The sequence below is a fragment of the Balaenoptera ricei genome, chromosome 3, assembly GCF_028023285.1.
Source record: "Balaenoptera ricei isolate mBalRic1 chromosome 3, mBalRic1.hap2, whole genome shotgun sequence".
Taxonomy (NCBI): domain Eukaryota; kingdom Metazoa; phylum Chordata; class Mammalia; order Artiodactyla; family Balaenopteridae; genus Balaenoptera; species Balaenoptera ricei.
The window spans coordinates 117,991,113-118,011,788 of NC_082641.1; the positions used below are offsets into that span (position 1 = coordinate 117,991,113).

Sequence of the window (20,676 nt, forward strand, 5' to 3'; positions counted from 1 at the left end):
GCCGTAGGCAGACAACTAGTTTTATTTTACCTGCAAAAATAGGACTACAATTAATAAATTAAGGTAATGATCTAAACAGAAAGGAAATTGGGGTTTTTTTGTTTTGGTTTGCCTCCCTCCATCTTTTCATTTTAAGGGGACATTTTTGCTCCTAAAGTGGCAATTCAGAAAAAGACCAAGGTTATAATGATAAACTTAATAGAAGTGACCCTAGATATCTTCTAATCCAACCCTCTTGTTTTACAGATGAGGACACTGAGGCTTAGAGTACAGCAAGGGCTAGAATCCAGAACTCCTAACTCAACAGAAGGTATTTAAATTAGGAATTTAGTATTTAAATTAGGAATTTAGGGTAATGAATGTTCTTCTATAAGTCTAATAGACTTTGAGATCTCTATTCATGGTTCAAATATCAGCTTGGATCTTGTTCTTTTGAGCTGATTAATTACAGTGTGCTCACTAATACAGGTGTGACCTGTTCCACATTGAGTATTGAACAACTCATTTCTTCTGGCCAGCATCTATTACTTCAGATTAAAAGAGACCTGTCATATAAAGACTGATAAGAGTAAGAATCTAGGGTAAAGAAAAGTATACTGATTAACTTCACCTTACCATCTAGTTAAAAAGGCAGGGAGGCATGCAATAACACGAAATAAAGTTCAAATTCTAACTCATCAAAAGAAATAATTCACTAAGCAGCCTGAAAATGAATGGAGGAACTCTCAGGCATGGGAGGGCGGAGGCTAAGGACAAATATTTATGGTTAGACAAAGAAAAGTACAGACCATATAAAGCATACAGCAGCGAAGGCTGAGGTCAACAACCCTCTGAAGCATTCAAAGGGATACTCTGGTGTGGTTATAGACAAGTGTTCCAAGGAGGGGAATCAGGCCACCCCCGGAGTGTATCCTAGAAGAAAAGAATAACTGAATCAAGATGCAAAAGGCTGAATTCTGGACTAACTGGAATGCAAATCCTTTTTAAAATCTTAATCACAAAACGAAGACACACAGCAGTGAACAGATCAAATCAAAGGAGTGTGTGTGTAAAACATCTGTAATATGCATTTCACAGACAAATAAGAAAGGCTGTCTATAAAGGGCAAGTCTATTTGGACTGTTTACATCTAAGTTCTTACCAGACCTGAATATTTCTACTGAGAAAATGAAATATATCATAGATAGTTTACATTTGGGCAAATATTAGCACTTGAATCGTAACACATATATACTGACCAAGATACTGATAATATTGATAATAACCAATAAAGAATACTCAACCAGAAAAAGAGCATATATGGACTTATTCAGACTCATTCTTCTCTGAAAGTCACAGAGGAGGATCACACAGCTACATTAAGCCCTAAAACACCAGGACGTGGAGAATATATATAGTTCACTATAACTCTAGCCTTCCAACCATCAGGCTCTTTTAGACAAGTCTTAAATAACTAAAAACTATTTTAAAACAAACATCCTTTTTTATAAATGTTGAGAATACAAATGAACTCTATAAAGAGATAAGTATTCATATGTGAAATCCCAACATATGGAACAATAAGAGAAACTTTACCCAAGACTCCCAAAGTCAAAACAACATAGAAAAGAGATTAATTTACTAATCTTGTAATTATTTTTTTAAAAAATGTTTTTAAGACACTCAGAGGTGCCTAGCTATCTAGTTACTACTAACTAGATAGCTATTTGGTTAGCTATCTAGTTATATCTGAAGGTGGGAAATCACCAAGCTAATTTTTAGAGTAGAGACATTTTATACTTTACTGCTCTCTAGTACTCAAACTCTCCTGGGTTGGAGCAGGAGATGTCTCTGAAAAATAGCTCTCCTCAACAAGAGGCTAAGAGATAAACTGTGCAAATGCTCCATGAGAACATCTTGACTTCTTAAGGGTAAAAATGAGCTATCTGGAAAGATAAATTGTGGCACAACTATATAATGGAATACATATAGCAATGAAAATGAACAAATCACAATCTCAACATGAATGTACTTCACAAACACAATGTTGAGGAAGAAGCGAAGCAAAGCAAAAAATATGGAGACAGATTTTGTTCATATAAAGTTCAAAAACTGTCTTGAGGGATATATACATAGGTAGTAAAACTATATTTTTTACGAAAGGAAATAATTATCTAAAAGTTAGGGTTACCTGAGGGAGGGGGAGAGCAGGCAGGAATGGAAGGGAGAAACAAAGGTAGGGGGCGGTGCTCTGGTGTCCTGCCAATTTTTGATTTCTTGGTTTGGATGATTGTAACAAGTGTTTGCTTTATAATTATTGATTAAACTACATGTATTTTAACACATATTTCTGTAAATGCTATATTTCACTACAAAATAAATAAATGACTAATTTTTTTTTGATGGATTCTAAACTTTGAGCTATGCAAGCAGATGAACCATTGGGTGTAATTCTTGTTCAACATATAAAAAACATTCTCCCACTGGCTTTGCTCTCACCTGCCCTTCTCTCTTCATTGAAAACACAAGTAAGAATCAGTGCTTATCATATAGTAGTGTCCACTTGACATCACGTCCAAAGAGGGTGTCCCATCATATACACAAAGGTACTAGCCCAGGGCTTCCCTGGTGGTACAGTGGTTAAGAATCCGCCTGCCAATGCAGGGGACACGGGTTTGAGCCCTGGTCCGGGAAGATCCCACAAGCCGTGGAGCAACTAAGCCCATGCACCACAACCACTGAGCCCGCGCTCTAGAGCCCGCGAGCCACAACTACTGAGTCCTTGTGCCACAACTACTGAAGCCCGCACGCCTAGAGCCCGTGCTCTGCAACAAGAGAAGCCACCACAATGAGAAGCCCGTGCACTGCAATGAAGAGTAGTCCCCACTCGCCGCAACCAGAGAAAGCCCGCGCACAGCAACGAAGACCCAATGCAGCCAAAATAGATAAATAAATTAAAAAAAAAAAAAAAGGTACCAGCCCAAAAGTGAGGTACTTAGGGCAAAAACTGGACATCCATCCAAGCGCCTACCAGTGCCTACCCATGCTATGGAAAAAATGATCCTTATTAGGCACAGTAAAATCTCCTCAATCATGGAAACTCCAAAACATTTTCTCATCAGAGTCTCAGAACTCAGCCAGCTGCAGAGTGTCACAGGCACCTCCTATCCGTTTTCTTGCCACTAGTCTTCCTACTTGTTTCAGGAACTACCGTCTGACCATAATAGCCGTTTTTGTGGAAGAGTCAGGACTTTCACAGTTTCTTAGATTTTACTTATAGCATTGGCTGGAGGGCTATTTCACAACCCTGGGATTGTAACATTCTGCGTCAGAAGTGGCATTATGTAGGCCAGAATGTCCTGGTTTCCTTATTCTTATTTTTATTGTGTCATTGCTGAGCTAACCAGGGTGGTGGAAGGGGTGGTAACCACGTCAGAGAAAGAGGGGAAGGAAAGTGGTCAACCAGTATTTGCATGTGCCTAAAATATAATGGGGATTTTAAACTGAAGGCAGATGAGCCTGAAGCAGTAATTCAATGAGAGAGAACATAGGAGAATAGTGGTCAAAATGTGTTCAAATATACCACTGAAAGCTTATCTCAAGGATTCCAAATACTTGAGATTCAAAAGGCAAGACATCAAAAATTCAGCTCTAGCTCATCTGAATGCTGAATCTAAGTTTTTGCAACTGCAAAAGAAGTCCACAATTATTTTCTTTTTACCTCTAAAAAAGTGAGCAAAAATATAGGATGAATTTTTCACTCTTTAGAAGATACATATCTCTTCAATCTATCGATAAGGTTTTAACTCAACTTTACCTAACGTTGAATTTTCTTTAAAAAAACCTATACTCTTTTTGTAGCAATGCTGTACATTTCAAAAAGAAAATTATTTTTACAAAGACAGATGAGACTCATGAAGTCCTAATTCCAAATCCCAATTATACTCATGTCATTTTTAAAAAGTACGATTTTGCATTTTCTAACAACATACACTGTATTACATATTATATACTCAGCCATCTTCTTTAAAGTTATTCATTATCAGTTATTTTTTTTTTAGAGAATTCCCTCAATGACATAAATAACATGGTTACTCTATCATACTAAAGCCGTCATTTTATTTTTTCTCTTCAATCAGATTAGCATCATTGGTCTGCTAATCGCCATTAGGAGAAATGGTGACATTCCCTCCCAGAACCTGATCAACCATCTTTATAAAGGGAAGATAAAAATCTATATAACACTATCACATTATGAGTCTGTTATGAAAACACTTCCTAGTCAAACCCAGGAAAGTGACTACAGCCTGAAGAAGCCAACATAGGGGTATTAAAATGTAAAATATGGAATTTTAAGAAGAAAAAGACAGACTATTTTCCCAAGGTTAAGATGGTACTTGTCTTTACCCTTCTAGTATGTAATATAACTCCTTATCAAGAAGACATGAGGGCAGGGACTTCCCTGGCGGTCCAGTGGCTAAGACTCCATGCCTCCACTGCAGGAGGAGCAGGTTCAACCCCTCATCGGGGAACTAAGACCCCGCATGATGCACCACGCGGCCCAAAAAAAAGAGGACATGACAGCAGCATTACAGTACCCCCACCCCTGCTCCATAAGAAGAAAAGGGCCAACAAGTGGGACACCAGGCTGGTTGACAATGTAGACACAGCATACTACAGTTATCAAAAGCTAAACAAATTCTAGGTTAAGTAGGACTGGGGAAAAAAATCTGGAGAGGGCAAACATAAACAGTAAGAATGGAGGTGGATAAAAGGGAGTCTAGAAAATACTAATGAAGATGGGCTCTCAGATCAGACTAGCACCTATGTTATGTCATGGAAAAGACTGATCCATAGCGTCGTTTATATAGACTGTTGGTAGGGGTGGGCACACACTGTGGGGCTGAGTTAATAGCTCTGGTCAAAAACTAGAACTTTGGACCCAAACCAAAAAGCTTACTTTATCAGAGATGAAAATGTGCTAAATTAAACAGCCTGGCCTTTGTCTGCAGAGTTATGCATAAATTATGCCTCCTCAATTTAATTGTAAGGTATCTGAGGGTAGAAATTAATAATGATAATTAAATAAGATGAAATAGGCTGGACTGACAAGAAATACTAGGGCCCAGAAGAAGAGACTGTATATTTGAAAGGCAGAGTAATAACTGGGAGGCCTTGGGAAAAACTATTTAGAGCTCTGAATCTGCATCAAGCTTCCCACGTAATAGGAAACCATATTTGTAATTACTTCAACTGATGATAGTTTATGTGCCCAAATCCTCACACTGTGCTATGAAACTAGTAGAATAATTAGAGAGAACAAGGGAAAAGCACTTAATTTAACACTGAGGAATCAGAAAATGCTTCTCAGAAGAAGTAGCCCTAAACTAAGATCTTAAGGATTAACAGAGGTGGTAAGAGCAGAAGGAGGAAGTTCCCAGGCAGAGAGAATTACTTTTGCAAAGACCTAGTAGAAACAAAGAAAACACAGCAAGTTCTAAAAACAAAATATTTCTGCATGTCTGGAGCATACAGTGTAAGAGAGAAGAGGATATGAGGGACATGAGAGAAAGAAACAGGAGTCATTTCATAAACAGCCTTGAAGGTATGTTAAAAAGCTTGAATGTTACCCTAAGAACAATGATGGGGTTTACACAGAGGAACAATACGACAGATTTAACATTTTAGAAGGTCATTCTAGCTTTAATATGTTAAAAGGATTAGAAGAGAGAAAGCTGGAGGTGGAAAAACCAGTTAAGATGCTACTGCAGACAATTGAAGCAGCTGGTTTAAAGGTGAGAAAAAACTTCCAGAGGGAAATACCATTTAATAGAGAAAACAGTGAAGAAGTAATATTCAGAGATAGTAAAAAGTTTCCAGAATTGATGAGTCACTAATCCTCAAACTCAGAAAACCCAACTTAACCCAGATAGGATTAAGAAAAAAAGCAAAAAGACTAAATCCCCACCTAAACATATACCAGAGAAACTACAAAGCATGAAAGATGACAAAACAATATTAAAAGTAGCCACAGAGAAAAGACAAAGGAACAAAAATTGGACTGATAACTTCTCAACAGCAACAATGGAAGCCAGAAGTCAATGGAATGCTATCTTTAAAAGAGCTGAGAAATTCCTAAACATATAAAGTGAAATGAAACATATCATCTCAACTATGCATATAGTAATAATGAGCATTTACAGCACCCAGATAGTAGTTTCTAAATACCATTGCCCACTAAACTGAAAGACTAAGGAGAAATTAATAAATATCATCACAGAGGGAGATTTGACACATCTCTCTCATAACTAACTAAATAAGGAGGAAAAAAAATCAGTAAGAAACAGAAAATCTGAACACTGCAACTAACAATGTATGTGTGCATGCATGCACATGTGGGTCTGTGCACATGTGTATACATTTCAGGCTGAAGTAATAAAATTATAAAGGTATGGCAGTCAAAAAGTATAGGATTGCTTCAGGGAAGAGAATAGTGTGTGTAGTGGGTGATACTATTAAAAATACAGGTTAGGGCAGTATTGGAGAGAACACTACATGCAGAGGCAGGGATCATGCAATAATTGAATGTTGAGGTAATAAGGAAACCACGATGGTAGGATAAATGGAAAACAAGAAACTGAATATAAACTAGATTTACATTACTAAAATGGAAAGATAAATTGTCAAATGATGAAAAACAGTATATACAGCATAATTCCTCTTTACTTAAAAAAAGTGTGTATGTGTGTGTATGAACTTGTTTATAAAATAAAGTTTTATAAAGTGTAATGATACACATCAAACCGTAAAAGTGACATTTTGAGGGTATGCAGAAAGAGGAGAAAGTCATTATTTTTGTTTAATCATTTGTTTTATTTTTTGACTGTTTTTCTTTTTTATAGTATACTTATATCATTTTTATAATATAAATATTGTATAAGATGAAAGATTAAAAACAAAAAACACAAAATAACTTCCTAGGATAGAGGCTATAGTTTAACTCTGCTAGTTTTTTGTAGCTGTTAATTAGCATTTCAAATACCAACTAGCTAGCTAATCTACTTCTATTACCTGACAGATATCAGGATACTCTTACCAGTATTTGAGAGACTCCGTGACAGGAAACTTTTGGAAGATGAATTTCCTAATATTCATCAGAAATGAATAGTATGCTAAACTCATCATCTGTGGCAATTTTACCTTGATGATTTTTTTAAATTATAAAAGTTAACACAGGGAGATGCAAGAGGGAGGAGATACGGGGATATATGTATATGTATAGCTGATTCACTTTGTTATACAGCAGAAACACACCATTGTAAAGCAATTATACTCCAATAAAGATGTTAAAAAAAAAAAAGTTAACACATACTTGTTACAATTTATCCAACACAGAGGTTATAAGAAAAAAACAATTTCATCCCATGTCCCATCTAATTTCTTTAGGGTAACCAGTGTTAATTTAATATATATAACTACAAATCATTTTCAATGTTCATATACAGATCTTGGTTTTTGTTTGTTTCCATAAAAAGAATTATTTACATGTTACTTTGCATCTTGCTACTTATTCATCAGGACAATTTTTAGATATATTTACCAACAAGTGCAAAAACACACTTTTTTTTTGGTAATCTACATGAAATAGTTTCGTTCAGTTTTTTAAGATACTTTTGTTTGGAAAACTCAATCTAGAAGAGCTGGGCTGACAAAAATGATAAAATAGGATATAATAACAACCTGGTTACTACAGGATAAGTTTTCTTTTTTTTTTGTTGTTTGCTTATTTGTTTTGTTTTATAATACATTTTCTGAGCTACAAAGCCACTATCAAGTTTGTTTAAATTCTCATTGGTAGTCAAACAAAAATAAGCCTAAGTAACCTAAGATACTACATGCTTGCCCCAGCCATGCCAAGTCAGTGTCCCTGAGAAATCCCCTGAAGGCTACAGGGGGTGTCTCACCAATTCAGCAGAGGGCTGAGTCAGATTCTGAACCACTGCCTCAAATAGTATTCAAAGAAATCAGATAAAGTGACCTATGAAGTCACTGTATCCACCCCCATCTCAGGAAATCTTGGTCCCAAAAAATAATAACCAGTTTTTTGTCCTGTCCAACTTTTACTATATACAGGATAGACCATTCACCAAAGCCCAAGAAGACTATTTCATCTGAGGTTTTAATGTATAAGGAAATGGTAATAATAAACTCCAATTTTCCAAAGATTTACTAAATTATTACTCTTACCTATCATCTTTTTCCCTAGCTTAAAAAAAAAAAAAAGTTTTCCTCACTGGAGCACTATCCTTCAGATAGTTAATTAGTTATAGCTTACTACTCAGTCCTTGTCTAGAATTACAATGTGTGAAAGAGTCATATAACTAGATCCTTTGACTATTATTATCATTACCTACTCTCATGCCCATCTACCACAACATATGGTGTTTAAATATACACTGTGCTTTTATTTTATTATATTTTTTAAGAATAGACATGTTCACTTAAGACAATGGAAGAAATACATTCAGGTTAACAGTATCCTATCTTCTCCAAAACTCCCTAAGGTTTCAAGAGATTAGTCTTTTTTCTGGTCTTATACACTGCCATAAAAAGACTGCTTCATAGCTCTAGCACAATTAGAAAAAATGAAAACAATGTGACATGACCTTGGCAGGCATACATTTTCATTTAATATGACACGATAATTACTTTTTTCCTAAAAGTCGACTACGACTATCAGTATTCAGTCAAAACTTACTTACTTCCAATTCTTTAATTTTTTCTTCTGCTATCTTCTGTTTCTCTAACAGCTGATTATGAATTGCCTCCTTGGATTGAAGAATAAACCTACAAAGCACAAAAAAGTTGAAGATTAAGCCACTTGACTACTATGTTCATCAAAATCAACAACTATATGCCACAAATATTAAACTAAGAAAACTAGAAGGATGATCTCCAATTGAGAACAAATAAAATGTATTACTACGTTATGACAAACTCAGGAAACCTCCACAGGTTTAAGCCTTCTTGGCTGAGAAGGAAAAAAAGCTTTAAAGTAAATTGTGCCTTCTGGTCTTAAGAAGGGAATCGGGCTTCAAGTATATTCATAGACAAAAGAAAAAAAAAACATAAAGGGATAAAAATCTACTGTAGGCTAAAAGAAAAGTTAACAAACAATAAAAATCCCCCATAACTTTAATTTTTCAGTTTCCTGTATCAACTTTTATCTAGATATCTTTCAAACAATATTTGTAAATTACAGCTCCTCCTCCAACCTTTAAAAAAAATTTTTGTAACAGCAGTAACTCATGACCTTTTAAAGTCACAATCAAGTACTGTGTTAGGATCAATGCATTAGTGTTTATATGAGTTCCTCACACAGAAAGCACTGTATAAGGCCCAGTATCTTTTATTATTATATCCAGAGTGTATAATACCTCTGAAAAGCTCAAAATGCACAAGTGGAAATTTTCAACTTTTTCCATTTTACATTCAGGCACATTATTTACAGTTGATGAGGGTGGAAATATGGGGAAACTTAAAAAGTTAATACTGAATCTGTTTTGTGACTTTAGGTTCATAATTCTTGCTGTGGGCAAAGGAAGAGCAAACTATTTTATAGCCTAAAGCAAGTAAATTGAAATATTTCCCTTCCACTGGAAGCAAGGGAAAATCTCAATTACTCAAATCTCTTTCAGGACTGTCCAACTGGGTTATAACAGATTCCAAAAAAGAACAACAACAAAAAATACAATTAATTAAGCGACTGTTTCTTCTCTTTGAACATAACTTAAGAGTTTAGCAAAAAACTAAACATCATCTCGTAACAAAAAAGCCAAACAAGAAACATATAAAGTTAGCGATATGTGGTTTTCTCTACCAACTTCACAAAAACAACACTGTGTCTAGGTAGGTTCTTACCATTAGGGTATGTTATTATAGATAAAAACAACAAAAAGGGCAACTAGCTTTTGCCCAGACACCTGGGAGGAAACTATTTTTCTCTCCTCTTCATGAATACACCTTGGCATACATATAATACAGTCTGGTGAACCTCTCTCTTTTTTTCCTTAATTTATTGATTTTTGGCTGCGTTGAGTCTTCGTTGCTGTGTGCGGGCTTTCTCTAGTTGCAGCAAGCGGGGGCCACTCTTCGTTGCAGTGCGTGGGCCTCTCATTGCAGTGGCTTCTCTTGTTGCGGAGCATGGGCTCTAGGCATGCGTGCTTCAGTAGTTGTGGCTCACGGGATCTAGAACACAGGATCAGTAGTTGTGGCGCACGGGCTTAGCTGCTTCACAGCATGAGGGATCTTCCCAGACCAGGGCTCAAACCCGTGTCCCCTGCACTGGCAGGTGGATTCTTAACCACTGCACCACCAGGGAAGCCCCTGGTGAACTTCTCTTTCACTCCACAAATTATTAAGCATGTGTCCTGACATGGACAGTCCAGATAATTTAATAGATGATCCCAGTCTTCAGTATTAACTTGACCCTTTGCAAAAATCTTGCTCATACATTTAATGCTAAGATAGACCACATTCATGAAAAGTGAGGACTACTACATAACCTTTTGTGTCCAAAATATTCTTATTATTAGTCCAAGAGATAGGTGTTATTTCTGATAAGACTATGGTTTACAGAATATTTTTCTCAGAACTAATTATTTAGTGTAGTATTTAAGGAGAAGAGTTGTTTTGAACTGTAATAAGTCTCAGTGACACCATATAAAAAGTATTATAAATCTAGGCCCAAGAGTCACCAAACTACGTCATTACATGCACGATTTTACTAACAAAGTCTTTCGGCCATGGAAATAATTTTCAGAGTAAAATATACATTTTTAAATAGCACTGATTGCTGGCCAGTGAATAGTATTCTCAAATAATAGGTCATCAGACATTATCTTTATTAGTGTCTCGGAAATTTTCAAAGCTAAGATTAGAGGTCAAGTCATTACTTATGTGGCCTTTAAAAATAAAGTATCTGAACAGATACTAAATCCCTTGAGCAGAAAATAAAATTACTAGAAAGCAAGAACGCTCAACAACAAAAACATGTTTTTCCATGGCCACACACCCCTGAGGTATCTATATTGAACTGTGCCAACTTCAAAGGCCAGAGAGATGTCATCGAAGCTGGCCAATCTACAAGCCTGAGGACATCTCAGCCATGAGAGTTTTAAACAAGGATGAGTATGGAGTAAATTCAAATGTCTATCTCAAAGAATAATTACATAGACAAAATTCAAACCAAAAAAATTACAGAAAATTTAGTTCTCAATTTTTAAAATGCCAAAGATACATTGTATGAGGATTGGAAAGAGCCCCCAGAAACATTTGGATTTCTGGAAAAAGTCTTTAGAAAACACCTTTTTCTAGTGTTAAAAGACAATGAAGGGCTTCCCTGGTGGCGCAGTGGTTGAGAGTCTGCCTGCCAATGCAGAGGACACGGGTTCGAGCCCTGGTCTGGGAGGATCCCACATTCCGTGGAGCAACTGGGCCCGTGAGCCACAATTACTGAGCCTGTGCGTCTGGAGCCTGTGCTCCGCAACAAGAGAGGCCGCGATAGTGAGAGGCCCGCGCACCGCGATGAGGAGTGGCCCCCGCTTGCCACAACTGGAGAAGGCCCTCGCACAGAAACGAAGACCGAGCACAGCCATAAATAAATAATTAATTAATTAAAAAATAAATAAATAAAAGTATAGAGGTTTTTTTTAAAAAAAGTCAGTTTAAAAAAAAAAAAGGACAATGAATTCTCAGACGTTATTTTGAAGATAAAGGATATATCATGATAATGTAATTATGAGTGGTACATGATAAATAAGTATTATGTACACTACTTCTCAAAGTAGAGACTCTCACAGACATCCTGCCTGATAGTTTATGGAAAGCCAAATGGTAGACAAAGGATTCCACAGTTCAGAATGCACCACAAAGGAAAAATAAAGCATGAAATGAAAAATTATTTTCATATAACAAATGATATGCACAAAACATGCTTATTAATACTCAGCATCATATAATCTACAATAGTCACTGCTTTGTATTGACAAAAGGCCTCTACATTGGAAATCAATGCCATGTGACTCTGCACTGTAAACTATCAAGGATGTGTAGCCTGCTGTTTCATTTCCTCATTTATTTGTAATTATGCCATCTGAAAAACATAATTTATGATGGCTTTTGGTTTTCTTTATTTGAGAAACATCAGAAGCTGTGTTCTGAACTGTCCTGCAGGTTGATACATAACTTCTATTTTCTAATGATTCAGCATATATCAAAAGTGTTGTTCACCTGCAAAAACACAATCTAGGATCAGTGGCAATGCTGTTTTTGGGTACACTTCCAAAGTATGGTAACCTGAACACAGATTATTCAGAAATAACAATGTGCTTATGATAATGCATTTTGTTTGGGTGGGAAAGTTTTAGAATATGAAAACATATTCTAGTGGCATGTAAAGAATCCGCAAATTAAGTAGCACACAAAAGGCTAGATAAAAATGATCATATCTTGCTCCTTTGCCTCATTCCGCTGGTGATGAAAACTAGTTGCATGTATGCACAAAGATCCACATGCAAAAAAATTTTTTACTTCATAATTTTTTAGCAAAACAAAAACAAACAAAAACCTAAATCCCTTAGTAAAGAAGCAATTAAAATTTATGCTACATCCATATTGTGAAAGGTTGAGTAAGACTTCTATTACTGGCATTATGCAGAGTAGACATCCCGAACAATGCAAAAAAAAAAAATTTTTTTTTTAACATTTTGCTGAGCAACCACAAATTAAAGATTTCACAGTGTGGAGAAAAGGGAACCCTCGTGCACTGTTGGTGGGGATGTAAATTGGTGCAGCCACTGTGGAAAACAGTATAGAGATTCCTCAAAAAATTAAAAATAGAACTATCATATGATCCAGCAATTCCACTCCTGGGTATTTATCCGAAGAAAACGAAAACACAAATTAGAAAAGATATATTCACCCGTATGTTCATTGCACCATTATTTATAATAGCCAGGATATGGAAGCAACCTAAGTGCCCATCAACAGATGAATGGATAAAGAAGATGTAAGATATAAATACACACACACATATACATATATATGATGAAATATTTCTCAACCATAAGAAGAATGAAATCTTCCCATATGTGACAACATGAATGGAACCAGAGGGTGTTATGCTAAGTGAAATTAGTCAAAGAAAGACAAATACTGTATGATTTCACTTATATGTGGAATCTAAAAAATAAATTAGGGACTTCCCTGGTGGCACAGTGGTTAAGAATCCGCTTGCCAATGCAGGGGACACGGGTTTGATCCCTGGTCCAGGAAGATCCCACATGCAGTGGAGCAACTAAGCCCATGCGCCACAACTACTAAGCCTGTGCTCTAGAGCCCATGCTCCACAACGAGAAGCCACCACAAAGAGAAGCCCACGCACTGCAATGAAGAGTAGCCCCCATTCACCGCAACTAGAGAAAGCCCGCCAGCAGCAACAAAGACCCAATGCAGCCAAAAGTACATTAAAATTTTTTTTTTTTTTTTTAGCAGTTAATTTTTTTTTTTAATTTATTTATTTATGGCTGTGTTGGGTCTTCGTTTCTGTGCGAGGGCTTCCTCTAGTTGCGGCAAGCGGGGGCCACTCTTCATCGCGGTGCGCGGGCCTCTCATTATCGCGGCCTCTCCCATTGCGGAGCACAGGCTCCAGATGCGCAGGCTCAGTAGTTGTGGCTCACGGGCCTAGCTGCTCCGCGGCATGTGGGATCTTCCCAGACCAGGGCTCGAACCCGTGTCCCCTGCACTGGCAGGCAGACTCTCAACCACTGCACCACCAGGGAAGCCCTAAAAAATTTTTTAAAAACAAATTAACAAATGTAGCAAAAATGAAACAGTTATAGATAGAGAGAACAAACAGGTGGTTGCCAGAGTGGAGGGGGGTAAGGAGAAGAAAGAAATAGGTGAGGGAGATTAAGAGGTACAAACTTCCAGTTGCAAAATAAATGAGCCAAGGGTATAAAATGTACAGTGTGGGGGTATATTCAATAACTATGTAATATCTTTGTATGGTGACAAATCGTTAACTAGACTTACATGGTGATCATTTTGAAATACATTTTGAAATACACTTCTATACATTTTGAAATGAACCAAAATACTGAATCACTATGCTATATAACAGGAAGTAACATAGCACTGTAGGTCAATTACACTTCAAATACAAACACACAAACCAACTCACAGAAAAAGAGATCAGATTTGTGGTTACCAGAGGCAGGGGGTGAGGGAAGGGGAATTGGATAAAGGCAGTCAAAAGGTACAAACTTCCACTAAGACAAATAAGTACTAGGGATGTAATATAAAACATGGTAAATAAAATTGCCACTGCTGTATGTTACATATGAAGTTGTAGAGTAAATCCTAAGACTTCTCATCACAAGGAAAAAAATATTTTTTTCTATTCTTTAACTGTGTATCTATATGAGATGATGAATGTTCACTAAACTTAGGTGACAAACATTTCATAATATACACAAGTCAAATCATTATGCTGTGCACCTTAAACTTACACAATGCTGTTTGTCAATTACATCTCAATAAAACTGGAAAAAAAAAAGTTTCTACAGGGGCCAAAATGAAGTGAAATCAGAAATTGTGGAAGGTAAGAAAGCAATAAATTGGTTTTCACCATGAGAGATTCTGCTGAATCCTAGAGACCTTCAGTATCCAAACAGGCACAGACACAGGAGATAAAACCTAGGCAGCAATAGAGGGAACTTTCCTCAACATAATAAAGGCCATATATGACAAACCCACAGCCAACATTGTCCTCAATGGTGAAAAACTGAAACCATTTCCACTAAGATCAGGAACAAGACAAGGTTGCCCACTCTCACCACTATTATTCAACATAGTTTTGGAAGTGTTAGCCACAGCAATCAGAGAAGACAAAGAAATAAAAGGAATCCAAATCGGAAAAGAAGAAGTAAAGCTGTCACTATTTGCAGATGACATGATACTATACATAGAGAATCCTAAAGAGGCTACCAGAAAACTCCTAGAGCTAATCAATGAATTTGGTAAAGTAGCAGGATACAAAATTAATGCACAGAAATCGCTTGCATTTCTATACACTAATGACGAAAAATCTGAAAGGGAAATTAAGAAAACACTCCCGTTTACCATTGCAACAAAAAGAATAAGATATCTAGGAATAAACCTACCTAAGGAGACAAAAGACCTGTATGCAGAAAATTATAAGACACTGATGAAAGAAATTAAAGATGATACAAATAGATGGAGAGATATACCATGTTCCTGGATTGGAAGAATCAACATTGTGAAAATGACTCTACTACCCAAAGCAATCTACAGATTCAATGCAATCCCTATCAAACTACCACTGGCATTTTTCACAGAACTAGAACAAAAAATTTCACAATTTGTATGGAAACACAAAAGACCCCGAATAGCCAAAGCAATCTTGAGAACGAAAAATGGAGCTGGGGGAATCAGGCTCCCTGACTTCAGACTATACTACAAAGCTTCAGTAATCAAGACAGTTTGGTACTGGCACAAAAACAGAAATATAGATCAATGGAACAGGATAGAAAGCCCAGAGATAAACCCACACACATATGGTCACCTTATCTTTGATAAAGGAGGCAAGCATATACAGTGGAGAAAAGACAGCCTCTTCAATAAGTGGTGCTGGGAAAATTGGACAGGTACATGTAAAAGTATGAAATTAGAACACTCCCTGACACCATGCACAAAAATAAACTCCAAATGGATTAAAGACCTAAGTGTAAGGCCAGACACTATCAAACTCTTAGAGGAAAACATAGGCAGAACACTCTATGACATACATCACAGCAAGATTCTTTTTGACCCAGCTCCCAGAGAAATGGAAATAAGAACACAAATAAACAAATATGACCTAATGAAACTTAAAAGCTTTTGCACAGCAAAGGAAACCATAAACAAGACCAAAAGACAACCCTTAGAATGGGAGAAAATATTTGCAAATGAAGCAACTGACAAAGGATTAATCTCCAAGATTTACAAGCAGCTCATGCAGCTCAATAACAAAAAAACGAACAACCCAATCCAAAAAATGGGCAGAAGACCTAAATAGACATTTCTCCAAAGAAGATATACAGATGGCCTACAGACACATGAAAGAATGCTCAACATCATTAATCATTAGAGAAATGCAAATCAAAACTACAATGAGATATCATCTCACACCGGTCAGAATGGCCATCATCAAAAAATCTAGAAACAATAAATGCTGGAGAGGGTGTGGAGGAAAGGGAACACTCTTGCACTGTTGGTGGGAATGTAAATTGATACAGCCACTATGGAGAACAGTATGGAGGTTCCTTAAAAAACTACAAATAGAACTACCATACGACCCAGCAATTCCACTACTGGGCATATACCCTGAGAAAACCATAGGTCAAAAAGTGTCATGTGGGCTTCCCTGGTGGCGCAGTGGTTGAGAATCCGCCTGCTAATGCAGGGGACACGGGTTCGAGCCCTGGTCTGGGAAGATCCCACATGCCACGGAGCAGCTGGGCCCGTGAGCCACAACTACTGAGCCTGCGCGTCTGGAGCCTGTGCCCCGCGACGGGAGGGGCCGCGATAGTGAAAGGCCCGCGCACCGCGATGAAGAGCGGTCCCCGCACCGCGATGAAGAGTGGCCCCCACTTGCCTCAACTAGAGAAAGCCCTTGCATGAACCGAAGACCCAACACAGCCAAAAATAAAATAAAATAAATAAATAAAGTAGAAAAAAAAAAAAAAAAAAAAAAAAAAAAAAAAAAAGTGCTCCAATAAATATCCTTGAGTATATATATATATATATAAAAAAAAAAAAAAAAAAAAAAAAAAAAAAAAAAAAAAAAAAAAGTGTCATGTACCACAATGTTCATTGCAGCTCTATTTACAATAGCCAGGACATGGAAGCAACCTAAATGTCCATCGACAGACGAATGGATAAAGAAGATGTGGCACATATATACAATGGAATATTACTCAGCCATAAAAAGAAATGAAATGGAGGTATTTGTAATGAGGTGGATGGAGTTAGAGTCTGTCATACAGAGTGAAGTAAGTCAGAAAGAGAAAAACAAATACAGTATGCTAACACATATATACGGAATCTAAGGAAAAAAAAAAAAAAAAGGCCATGAAGAACCTAGTGGCAAGACGGGAATAAAGACACAGACCTACTAGAGAATGGACTTGAGGATATGGGGAGGGGGTGGGGTGAGATGTGACAGGGTAAGAGAGTGTCATGGACATATATACACTACCAAATGTAAAATAGATAGCTAGTGGGAAGCAGCCGCATAGCACAGGGAGATCAGCTCGGTGCTTTGTGACCACCTAGAGGGGTGGGATGGGGAGGGTGGGAGGGAGGGAGATGCAAGAGGGAAGAGAAATGGGAACATATTGTATATGTATAACTGATTCACTTTGTTATAAAGCAGAAGCTAACACACTATTGTAAGGCAATTATACTTCAATAAAGATGTTTAAAAAAAAAAAAAAAAAAAAAAAAAAAACCTAGGCAGCATCCAAAGTGAGGATGTTATTAAGAGAATCCTCAATTAAAGGGTTCCACCTTCAGTCTAAGAGTGAAAACAACAACAACAACAACTTGTCTCTCAGCATGGTAAAATAAACTTGTCTATCTATACCTTGGTAGTAAGTAAAATGAAAAAATAAAAATGTCCCCTAAGAATTTGTAACCATAAGGTGACTTCCTCATGGGTTGTGGTCCAAATTCAACCTATTAGGGAATTCCCTGGGGGTTCACTGGTTAGGACTCCACACTTTCACTACCAATGGCATGAGTTCAATCCCTGGTTGGGGAACTAAGATACTGCAAGCCACACAGCACAGCCAAAAAAAACATTAAAATAATTTTTAAAATAAAAAAATAAAAATTCAACCTATTTTATGGTCTAGAAAATCTCAAGCACAGAATTTCATTTACAGTGTTCCTAATTACATACATGGCAAAGGTCAAGTAAACCTGAAGATGGGTTAATAAAAATTAAACTAAAACACAAAGAGAAAAAAAGGTGTAAAAACCAATAAAACAAACAAAACAAAAACAGGATACAGCAGGCAAGACATAAGAGACAATATTAAGTTGTCTAACATATGTGTAAGTAGAGATCCAGAACAAGAAGAAAAAAATTGGAGAAACATTTGAACAGACAATGGACAAGAATTTTCTAAAACAAATGAAAAAAAGAAGCCAAATCACAGTTCCAAGACACTCAGAGAAACCCAGACAAAAAATAAATACAACAAAACTAGATGTAACATAACCAAATTACTGAAAACTAAAACTAAAAAGAAAATCTTGAAGGCAGCCAGAAAATGACACACTGCATTAAAACAAAGATAAGAGTTACATCAAACTTGTCACAAACTATGCAAGGAAGACAATGGAATGACATTTTCAAAATACTGACAGGCAAAAGCTATTAACCAGCATTACACACACAGTGAACATATATTTCAAAAATGAAGGAGAAATTCAAACAAAAGCTGAGAGAATTTATTCTAACAAACATACATAAGAAATTTTAAAGGTAGTTGTTCCAGCGGAAGGAGTATGATAACATATGGCAACTTATAAAGAAATGAAAAGCACTGGAAATAGTATAAATTAAGATAAATATAAAAGACATGTTTTTCTCATTGTTAATCATTTTAAAAGATAGTTGGGACTTCCCTGGTGGCACAGTGGTTAAGAATCCACCTGCCAATGCAGGGGACACGGGTTTGATCCCTGGTCTGGGAAGATCCCACATGCCGCAGAGCAACTAAGCCCGTGTGCCACAACTACTCAGTCTGCGCTCTAGAGCCCACGAGCCACAACTACTGAGCCTGCGTGCTGCAACTACTGAAGCCCACGAGCCTAGAGCCTGTGCTCCACAACAACAGAAACCCACGCACCGCAACAAAGGGTAGCCCGTGCCCGCCACAACCAGAGAAAGCCCACGTGCAGCAACGAAGACCCAACGCAGCCCAAAATTAAATAAATAAATTTTAAAATAAATAAACAAAAAAAATAAAAGATAGTTGACTGTCTAAAGCATGGGTTGGCAAACTGGCTTGCAGGCTGAATCAGTCACACTCATTTGTTTATAGAATGTCTATGGCTGCTTTCTCCCAACAATGGCAGAGTTAAGAGAGCTGTGACAGAGATCATATGGCCAGCAAAGCCAAAAATATTTACTATATATCCCATTAAAAAACAAGCTTGCCAATTCATGATCTAAAGCAAAATAGTAACAATATACTGTGGACTTCAGTACATATGTAAAATGTATAACAATAAATAAGAAGAATGCAGAGATGTGAAATATAAGATGAAACGGTAATTTTTTTTTTAATTAATAGCTACTCTATTTATTTATTTATTTATTTATTTTTAGCTGTGTTGGGTCTTCGTTTCGTGCGAGGGCCTTCTCTAGTTGCGGCAAGCGGGGGCCACTCTTCATCATGGTGCGGGGGCCACTCTTCATCGCGGTGCGCGGGCCTCTCACTATCACGGCCCCTCCCGTTGTGGGGCACAGGCTCCAGACGCGCAGGCTCAGCAGTTGTGGCTCACGGGCCCAGTTGCTCCACGGCATGTGGGATCTTCCCAGACCAGGGCTCGAACCCGTGTCCCCTGCATTAGCAGGCAGATTCTCAACCACTGCGCCACCAGGGAAGCCCACGGTAATATTATTTAAAAGTAAATTACAATAAACTAAAGACATATATTGCAAAAAATAAGATAATCTCTAAATAAAAAAACTTTTTACTAAGGACTAATAAGCCAAAAGTAAAGATAAAATAGGATCATAAAACATACTCAATTAATCTAAAAGAAGGCAGAAAAAGAGAAAATGGAATAAAGAACAGGTGAGAAAAAGAAAGCAAGCAGCAAGGTGGTAGATTTAAATCCAATTATAGCATTAATTACCAGACATGTAAATGATCTAAAGACTCCAATTGAAAGGCAAAGATTGTCAGATTGAATTTAAAAGCATGACCCAACTACATCCAATCACAAGAAATCCACTTCAAATAAAAAGACATAGATAGGTTCCAAGTAAAAGCATGATCACACCCACAAGGGTGGCAATAATCAAAAAGACAGATAATAACAAGTGTTGAAGAGCATATGGAGAAGTTGGAACCCTCATTGGTGGTGGATACATAAAATGGTATAGCTACTGTGGGTAACATTTTGGCAGTTCTCAAAAGGTTAAACATAGAGTTACCCTTCAGCAATTCTACTCCTAGAAATATAACTAAGAAAAATGAACACACACGCACACAAACACACACACACACACACAAAAACTTGACTGTAAGTGTTCAAAGCCAATTATTCATGATAACCAAAAAGTGCAAACAATTCAAATGCGCATCAACTGATAAATGGATAAATAAAATGTGGTATAGCCATACAAAGAAATATTATTTGGCAATAAAAAGGAATGAAGTACTGATACATGCTACAACATGAAGTAACCTTTAACACATAATGCTAAGAAGGGAGACACACTCACATACTATATAACTGTATGATTCTATTTACATAAAATGTCCAGAAAAGGCAAGTCTATACAGACAGAATGATTAGTCGTTGCCTAGGGCCAGGGGAAGGGGATATTATGAA

General features: G+C 37.0%; 1 protein-coding gene across 1 annotated transcript in view; it reads right to left on the minus strand.

The window, feature by feature from the left end:
- The window catches only part of PFDN1 (prefoldin subunit 1), a 65,272-nt gene that overhangs the window by 21,389 nt on the left and 23,207 nt on the right, over positions 1-20,676 (minus strand). Inside the window, exon 3 of the mRNA XM_059917274.1 lies at positions 8,742-8,826. Within this exon, the coding sequence (XP_059773257.1) occupies positions 8,742-8,826 (85 nt within the window). The remainder of the gene's footprint in view (positions 1-8,741; positions 8,827-20,676) is intronic.